General features: G+C 41.2%; 1 protein-coding gene across 1 annotated transcript; it reads right to left on the reverse strand.

The window, feature by feature from the left end:
- Positions 1-560: 560 nt before the first annotated feature.
- LOC134291485 (pickpocket protein 28-like) lies at positions 561-2,404 on the reverse strand. The gene is made up of 4 exons (XM_062859262.1): positions 1,989-2,404; positions 1,497-1,932; positions 915-1,444; positions 561-855 (listed from the first exon to the last, which is right to left on the reverse strand). Exons 1-4 carry the CDS (start codon positions 2,402-2,404, stop codon positions 561-563), a joined length of 1,677 nt encoding a protein of 558 aa, XP_062715246.1.
- Between the last annotated feature and the right edge of the window lie 7,510 nt (positions 2,405-9,914).

Consider the following 9,914-nt stretch of genomic DNA (forward strand, 5'->3'; position numbering starts at 1 on the left):
CTGAATGCTTTCATGATGAAGGACATTCTAGTATCAACGGCATCATCTAAATCACTATCACAACTCTATGTGATTAGTGATTAAATTGAGTTTATGAGAGTTACATGAAGTTTCAGGATCGTTTTAGGGGAGTTAAATAAGTTGTAATGGTATTCCGGGGCAATTTCAGAGAGATTTCAGGTCGTTTAAGGGCGTTTCAGAAAGCTCCAGATGAGTGGCGCAAGGTGGGAATCAAAACTAAAACTATTTTGAAACGAATCAGAAAACCAATTAAACGTCACTGAATCACATTAAAAAATTATCTCTAGGCTACGTGAACTACTAAACTCATCAAAATCAATTAAAGAATCTATAAAGTGCTGTGAAAACTTCAACAGACTTCGGTTTAAGGTTTTGAATATCAGCAGAATCATCAGAATTTCAAAATAATCTACCGAAATTCGCCCAACAATTACCTTTATTTGACCGATAAATTCGATGTTTTTATTTTATTTTGAGAATTGCAATAAACGAAAGCTACTCTAGCATAAGACTATAATAAGAAAATGCTAAATACATAACTACATCTTGCCTTCATATCGCCAGATACTGATAGGCTCCGCCAAGCTACTAACAGTTTTAACCTGCACTTGCTGCTGCTCCTTTTCCGGTTTACTCGCTTTGCACCACATGACCAACGGTTTGATGATGCAATAGTAGAAAATTTCCACTAAGCTCAGAATGCTAACGCCCATAAATAGCCCCAGCAAACCGCCACAGTTGGCCAGAAAGTCGGTCAATCCAAACAATTCACTTCTCTTGACCGGAATAAACTGGGCATCCTTGAAGAACACAATCAAGTACGATACTTGTACGCTGGAAGTGGGAAGTTTTATCATTCTAAGATATCCTATCGCGTGAAAATTAGTACCTACCCCTTCAAAGAGTCCCCGAAAGTTTTCACCACAGGAAGCAGCCGCTTCCACTCGAACGACGCCTGCGATATCTCCGTATTGTACTGTACCGAAGTGCACGACGGCAGACAGTTACAGTCGTCCAGGTTCTTCAGCCGTGGATTCTCGCGATACTTGACCTCCATCTCCAACAGCTCGACCGTAGCGATCTCGTAGCACTTCTCCATAGTGACTCCACAAATTTTCACCTTGGGAGACCGTGGCATGGAAAATTTGACGCAACCACATCGACGAAGTGTAAAATTGGCTAGGCACTCGAGTTCACAGTTGCTTTGGGTGTAGTCCTTGAAGAACTTCAGGTAGCGTTCGTTGTTGAAGAAACACTGTCGACGATTGGGTTTGTACGATTGGATTGATTCCGACGTGATAATCATCCTCGGAGTTACGGACACGGCCACTTCTTGGTTCAGTGGCACACGGAAGTGTTGATTTAGGAGCTGGGGATACTCGTTGGGCATGTGTAGTAAGACCTTGAATCCTTGAAAAGAGTTCTGGAAGAGAAATTGGTTATCTGCTCAGAATGATCATTACTGAGCGACTTACCCCGCACAAATAATCCAAATCGCTCTCATTGGCTTTGATGAGAGCGGCTACTCCGGCTTTTATGCCAGCCCCGAGAACCCGTCTCGGATATGTGTCAATGTCGGTACCAGGCGGATAGCCTTCATGCAATGTCCAATTAGTTGACCGAGTCTCCGCAATATACTCAAAATCATTGTGTAGTTGGTCCGTCCGCAGTAGATCATCTCCAGCAATGGAGTTGAAAGTGTAGCAGAAGCCCACATCGGTCAGCGTCAACCCAAAATCGGTTGAACAATTCTCGTAAGACGTGCGCCAACTGCAAACCACAAAAATCTCATCCTGTGGAATGGACATCTCCTTCAGCAAACTGACACAATCGTCGTCGTACGTTTGGTTGTCGAACTGATCACTGAAGGCGAACTCGCAAACTTGTAGCATTGCCAACAGTTTGTTGAGTCTAGAAAGTTGAACGAAATAAGAATTGTGAACCAACACTACAATACGCCATCTTACTGGTCATCGGTGAGTTGCTTTCGCAGCAACGGGAATCTGCTGTAATAGTACGTCTTGGTGAAATTCAAATTGGCCGCCTTCACTTTGGTTTCCGGGCAGATGGTTACCGCTGGAAACGGAATCTGGAACACGGGTGTGGGTTTCTGGGCAAAGGTTACGATCACCGGTTCCCGGTCCCATTTCATGTAAACCGTTTGAATGAGTCTACCGCAGCCGTAAAGTGACAGCAAAAACACAACAATCCACCAAACTTTTTCAATCAAAGCCCGATTAGACCCGACGAAATACTTAACTCCATGGATAGACGTATTGTCGCAGAACTCTATGGCAAGCTTTTTCGACTCTTCCAAGTATTTGCGACCTGACGGGGATGGTGGGGGCCTCGGTTTGAACTTTGTTGCACGGGAGATGTACATTGTTGTCGGACACGTGACGTTGTGAAAAAAGTGTGATGAGGACGGACAAGCACTATATAAACAGTGGATCCCTAATAAGTTATTCAAACATCAGATAGCGTCAACATGTTGGATGGGGTTTATAATTGGACGATGTGAAAAATGAGGATGCGCTTCATTAACTGTAAGTCCTACTTGGGGGATTCATTTTAATCAATGGATAGTGCAAATTATCTCTTTTTGCGTAGGATGTTGTTAAATGGTACCATCATAAAACGAGCGGGGAAGTAATCAAAATGGTAATGCATACATGGACTCATAAAAACGCCAAATATAAAATAATAATAATGAACAAATCTCACTTTCAAGATGACATTGATTTTTGTATAACTTAAAAACCTTTTATTTTCCTTTCTCCAGGCAACTCAATTGAATGTCCAACTGCCCTTCGATAGCTTTCCGAGCGGATAACTGGCTGAATAACGCACACTTCGTTTCTTGGTGCAATAACGCAACACAACCTTCGATCTGAACAGCGCAGTGCCTTTCTGTGAGGCAAGCGCAAACTGATGCAGATCCAAAATCCTTATTCCTTTTGATGGATGATGGATGATTCTGCCCAATAGGTTCATGCAGAAGCTCGTCCTCATACTCCAATTTGCTTGTACCGTTGACTATTGGCATTGACAGGTGCAGCACTTACTAGCTTGGTAGGCCGCACAACGCAATACAACTGCTTCCTTTTTGGCTTATCCTACATCCTTCTTTGGGTAAGAGCATCTTCTTTGGCTGAGTAAGTTGTTCGAAGGTTATTTCAAGGCAACAACCTATTACACAGAGATAAATTCACGCACTATAGCAGACCTTGAATCCTTCACAAGGGTTGTGTCTGGTGGACATCGCAGGCTCAAGGATAAGGCGGCCATGAGGAGTGGCGCAGGGGAGCCATGATGGGGTGAATCAATCATTGAAGCCAACTTTTTCGCTACTCACCATATCAAAACAAAAGCTCCACCGTGTATGGACTGTCACACAGTGACAGCAGTCGAGTTACATCAAACTCAGTGGCGGTGGCGCTATCTGTTCCTTTTCATAGCGGCCGTTTTAGTTATTTTAGTGATCCATAGCAACAAAGCGGGAAATTCGCGGTCGGGAAATCTGATTTGTGAAAGCGCCATTGCTCCACATAATTAGCTAGCAAATACTCGAAGGAGATACACGAACTACCAAGACGATTCTCAATTCAAACGTTGGAGAAAACCATTTGAAGCAGCAAAAAGTTCATTAGAATAAGAGTTAAGTGAAAAGTTAGTGGAAGAAGCTGAACATTAGAAATCATCCAGGTAACTTTTCCCAGACTTCCTTCTCAGCGTTCCCAAATCACACGCAGGACCCCTTGGCTTACCTTGGTAAAGTTCATAGAGTGCCGTGTAGTAGACCGAGACCTTGGCGAGGTCCTTCCTCCCGCCTCTCAGTGACCCGCAGTTCTCAGGCATTATACCCGAGACTGCAGCAGTAGGCCGGAAATCCTACTGGAAAGTATCGCCCATCGCAGTACCGTTACTCGATTGTGAGAATTGTGAGTGAGCACCACCATTTTGCCGGAGCTTCACGGCATCGTCAAGCCACGACCGCAAACGCTCGGTAGCTCAGCCAACGAAAAGGAAGCAAGCGAGAAACGAGGAAATGAAGCCGGCGGCGTAGCGTCACCGGTCGAGTGAAGAAGAGAAGAAGAAAGTTGTACAGTTAAGATAGGAGATAGGCTTTAAGGAAGTGGGGAAGGAGAATAACAGTACCTGTGTGCAGTGTGCACAAAAGTTAATAAAGTGGGTAATAAGTGTTGCAATTCGAACCTCAAGTGTTTTCTTGGTCGCGGTTATTCCAATGTTATCCAGCTTTTTACGCTGGCTATAAAATGACGAGGGGTGATTTGATTCTGACTCTTCTTGCCGACAGATTTTATGGTTTAATCAAAGTAGGCAATAATTTTCGTTTGTTGATTTAACTGTCAAGAATTTTCACTGCTTTTATTTTGAATCTACGGTATCTTCGCATAGAAATGTTTTTGGTGATAAATTCCTACTATTTTAATTTCTAACTACATTTATATACTTTTAGGCACCAGATAATGAAACTATTCGATTCTTATGGAAACTGGTCTTGTGCTCTGCTAAACAATACATTACAAGTGAAGAAAAACGTACAAATATATTACTCACCATTCAAAATAGTACTAAGAGGGTGGTCCTGGAGCACGTACGACATTCGTACCGGAATCACGCTAAAAAATTAAAAAATCTTAACATCTACCAGAGCTTCCCTCGAAATCCAAAGTGGAATTGAGCAAGAAATGATCTGAAATTCCATCCAGTATTCTTTAAAAATAAATATATTTGCAATTTTACTGCAATACCGCATAAAAATCTACCGAAATTAGTTTCAAAATTTTGATCTGATCCCTGTTGGAATTATTTCGGAGTTTCGTCATACCTCATACCAGACGTATTACAGACCCGTTTTACAGAAGAAGAAGTGTAGAAGTTATTAACCCTAGTAGGATGTTGGGGTCAATATGCCCCAGACAAGCACGTTGAACGTGCACTACCCCATCGTGGTATTTTTTTTTTCGGAATGTAATTTGGCTGGAACAATATTTGTGAGTTTTTGTTTTTGGTTATTTTTGATTTGGGAATTTCATAGATAATTCCTTCCTCCAAAGTTTCCTAACAATCAATCCAGGAGCTCTTCGGAATTCCCCCAGAAGTTCTCCTGAAATTCTTACAGAGGGATGCATTAGGAATACTTCTAGGAATTCTCGAAGAATAACTCCAGGAATTTATCCTTGATTTTTCAGAAAACCCTCCATCAGTTCTCTAGGAACTCCTTCAGCAGATTTCCCCATAGATTTTCTCCAGGAAGTTCTCGGGAATCTCTCCATGGGTTCCCCAGGAATAGCTCTAGAAATTAAACGGGAATTCATTGAGAGGTTTCCTGGAAATTTCTTAGAATTTCTTGAGAATTCCTCCATTATATATCCGGAAACTCCCAAAAAGATTTTCACGAAATTTATTTCAGGGGATCCTCAGAATTTCCGCCACGAGTTTTACGGAAATTTCTCCAAAAGTTCCCCGGGATTTTTTCCAAGATACCACCGAGAATATACTTCAGGATTGTCCCGAATATTCCCGAAAAATCTACCCGATAACTCATCCAGCATTTCCATCGGAATTCTTCCAGGAGTTAGTCGGGATTTCCTGGGCTTTCTCCATACGCATACCATCCGTTGATGACAAGGAAAAAATTTCAATAAATTCCTTGAACTCTTCCATTTTGGCCATTGTGTTCTACTACTCGTAATAATCCCACCTGCGATATAATAAATGTTAGAAATTAGAATGGAAAAACAATTTAAATTTGCCTTGATGATGTGTGAAAAATTTGAACTTCATCTATTGTCAACAAACAACATTTTCACCTTTGCCAAGCATACTTTGACCCATCCATAATAATAATTATAGCGTTGGCAAGAACCGTCAGAAGGGGGTGATTCAAAGTTTATGGCAGGCTTGCGTAAAAAGCTGGATTGAATAACAAACTAATAACATTTCTTGTTATTAAATGTTTCATATGTTCGATGAATTCATGATGTAATAGCAAATCTTGTTCTTCGGTTATTTTCACTGCTAAACAAACAAATACTACATTAATACCAAACTGTGCTCAAATACCTCCAACTGTTATTGTGATGTTCTTATAACATTTCGTACAATAACGCAGCAATAACAATTTTAGGTATTAGAGCACATGTTGCTCTTCGCATGGTATTTGTAAGGTATGCCCTTCTGCTCGGGTAGAAGGAAGTCTCATTGATGCCGGATAGGGGGCGGCCCTTTTAATTACATGATGAAGAACTGTCGCAAGTGATGGCTCAATAGGCGACAACTTGAAGTATTCTGATCTTGAGTGCTCTCCACGTGTCTCAGGCTTGCTGCAGAAGAATCTGGCTGATATTAACTGGACGGCATGGAGTGCTCCCTGTGAGTGAACTGTGGTTCCACGTGGTTTGCAATGTGAAGAGAGTTTTTCACTCTCATGCTAAGCGGGTTGATCTACGCTGGACGGGCAAAATAGCTGCTTTTGAGCAGGCTCTGGGTGCTTCGGGGCTCGGCTGTAACTGCCGCAGACTCGGTTCCTGATGATTTCAGATACTTACCGGCTTGCAGTACTCATTCTGTGCGTTCTTTGGGTGGTGGTTTTATCGGCCATACTTAAAGATTTCCTTTTAGCTAACGTCATTTGACCAAATGCCATTTGTTAGAAAATGGTGAAACATGCTACTGTTCTGCACATCAGTATAACTTCGAAAAAACAACTTTTGATTGAAAAAACGAGAAATCTCTGATGAAATATTAGCAGTTTTATCGCCAACTAGGGAAGTGGACGTATTTGTATTCAATCTATAGGATTCAGTCCGTCTGACTCCGTTGCTACACTCTAAAGTGCCCCACACAATGCATATGTTTGCGTTTGCGTGACAGTAGTTCGACATATTTCCCATGGAAAAACGATCAAGGTCTACAAGAGGTATGCATTGTCAGATGTGGATGTGACACAACTAAAGGTACAAATATAAAGGTACGAACTACACTGCTCAATGATTGTACATGTAAGTGCACTACACTACACAATCCATCATCGTCTGTGGTACTCTCAGCTCTCAACCTTCTCACCACATGATCTCCATTTTCACCACGAGCTCACGGAAGAATGGTAGTTGAGAACTGTCAAATCGTAAAGAAAATCACAAAAAAAAACGTTTGATTTTTCGAGATTTTTCTTCGCAGCATTCTTTTCAAAATATCGACAGGAGTGATTCCTATGATTATAGAGTTCTTCTGGAGTTTTCCACAAACTTTCTGAAGGAGTTCCTCTCGGGATTTCTCCAAGTGTTTTTACTGTATTGCTTTCGGAGTCCTCTCGGAATTTCCACCTGATTTCCTCCTGTTATTTCTGCAAAAAAATCTGTGAACTTTCCTCAATGGTATTTAAGGACAAACGTTTCGAAATCCCACTTCAACAGTGCATCAGAACTTCAGACGCAAAAATCGCGAGCAGTAGGCTTCAAACAACAATGAATTTTATTATTCTGTTCTTGCTTGGTTCTTGCTCACTTATAATAAGTTTATAATAAGAAGCTCAGGTTCGTTGATTATATTTACGAAGAAATGTGTGCGCTCGAAATCGTGAGTAGGTGCCAAAGTCGGCCATTAGGATTCTAACAAGTACGTCCTTGAGGGATTTCTACAGGAGTATCTCCTATGGCATGTCATACAGGTTCTGTCAGGAGTTTTCTTGGACTTTCTCCCAAGATTTTTTTTTCCTCAGAAACTCCTGGAAGATCTATTCGGATTGGTTTGCGGGAGATCGAAGTAGGTTGCGCCGCGAATGGACGCGTTCGGTTTTTCTTGTCACGTTTTTTCGCGTTCCCGTCGGCATGGTTTTAGTGAAAATATGGAAATATGACAGCGGAATACGTACACTGAGGATACTGTTCGTATGTTTTTCATAGTTTACATCTTATGAATCAGTTATTTTTATTTTTTTCAACATTTCATAGTTCTCGTATGCTTTTTATACATTGAAAAGCGAAATTCATTAGACTTATCGTATGAAAAATCTCAAAAGAAGCATCGTATGAAAATCATAAGATGTGTTATGAAACACCATTGCTAAAAAACAACAAAACCTTTTATTGCCTTCTGACCACTTCAGCTTCCGAAGCGTCGATGGGCGAATAAGTAAAGCACGCACTCGCCAACCTTGACGTTCCTAATTCGATTCCAAGTTGCGTTTTTTTTAATTTGAGCAAAATATTTCATAAAAATATGTATGATAGTCATAAGACATAGTTTCAGTTTATATACGTTTCCGGTATGATTTTCATACGTGAGTGCTATGAAATTTATACAGTAACAGTATGACAATAATAGTTGGCGCTTTGAATCCAAAATCATAGTTCGTAACTATGGTTTTTGGCAAGAAATTTTTGTGGCAAAAAATCATAGTTGATACGTATGATTTTCGGAGTTGCAGTATCCTCAGTGTATGATTTACGAGGTCTGCTGCATCTGGATAACACGGCTCAGTGTCTTTTTGTGAATCTCCGGGCCGGCTAGTGAATCGAGTGAAAACAGAATTATCCACGGTGCAACGCCATTCGAAAAGTGAATCGAAGAAAAAATAATCTCCAAAAGTGATTCGGGTGAAAATCTGTAGCGTGTTTAGTGAGAAAAACGAAAATTCGGATGTGCAGAAAACGGGAGTGTTTTTAATTGTTGGCTGATTTTTTGTTTCCATCGTTCCATTTTTTGCGGTTAACTAAAAATTACTCGAATTTTACTCCGCGAGAGCCTAGTTAGTGCTCTGTGCGCGAGCTATACATGCGGTTCTGACTCTGGAAGATATTGAGAAGAACAGTGAACAAGTTTTTTGATTAACACCTATGTGCCTGTGCCTCATTTTGCACCCTATTTCAAAACTTTAAAAATCTGATTCTCAGCAGTTTCTCAACGAAAATTTGTGAAATTTTGACAGTTGATCACAAAATCCTTCTAGTTTATGGAACCGGTATCATGGTTCCGATTTTTTCCGTTGTTCCGGATTTATGGCCGTGGGTACTGGGGTAACCTCCTTATCAGATAGAGGTGCAACCTATAATTCGCCTTCGAAAACTGGCTTGCGGCATTCCAAACTTCATAATTTTGCAAAACAAGAGTATTGGAGCATATTTCTAGAGATGCTGAATACATTGACCACTTCTCCGGATGTTCCGGAAACCTGGTGCCCTCAGGGAAGTGGCCACTTTCTGACCGGTTCTGAAACCTAGCTTGCGACATATCAAACTTCATGATTTTGCAAAACAAGACTATTGGTACATGTTTTGAGAGATTTCGGATACACTGGCCACGTCTCCGAATGTTCCGGAAACCTGGTGCTCCCAGGGAAGTGGCCACTTACTGACCGGTTTTGAAACCTAGCTTGCGACATATCAAACTTATCGAAATGTTAAATTGTACGCATGTCCGGATTGTATGAACGAACAGCCAGATATTCGGGAACTGAAATACATATCGAAAAAAATCAGAAGATGTTGGTACTGTTCACGACACCGTGACGTGAAAACAATGATCAGTTGCCTCTATTGTAATCGTCCAGTATGCGAAAGGCATTCTAATAAAAGAGAAAACTATCTAAAAACTCCCTGGGGCACCAGCTTTCCGGAACAACCGGAGAAGTGGCCGGTGCATCAGAAATCTCTAGAAACATGGTCTCCCTTGTTTCGAAAAATCAGGAAGTTTGATATGTCGCAAGCTAGGTTTCAGAACCAATTAGAAAGTGGCCACTTCCCTGGGGGCACCAGCTTTTCGGAACATCCGGAGATGTGACCAGTGTATCCGAAATCTCTCAAAACATGTACCAATTGTCTTGTTTTGCAAAATCATGAAGTTTGATATGTCGCAAGCTAGGTTTA

The sequence above is a fragment of the Aedes albopictus genome, chromosome 3 (assembly GCF_035046485.1).
Source record: "Aedes albopictus strain Foshan chromosome 3, AalbF5, whole genome shotgun sequence".
Lineage (NCBI taxonomy): Eukaryota > Metazoa > Arthropoda > Insecta > Diptera > Culicidae > Aedes > Aedes albopictus.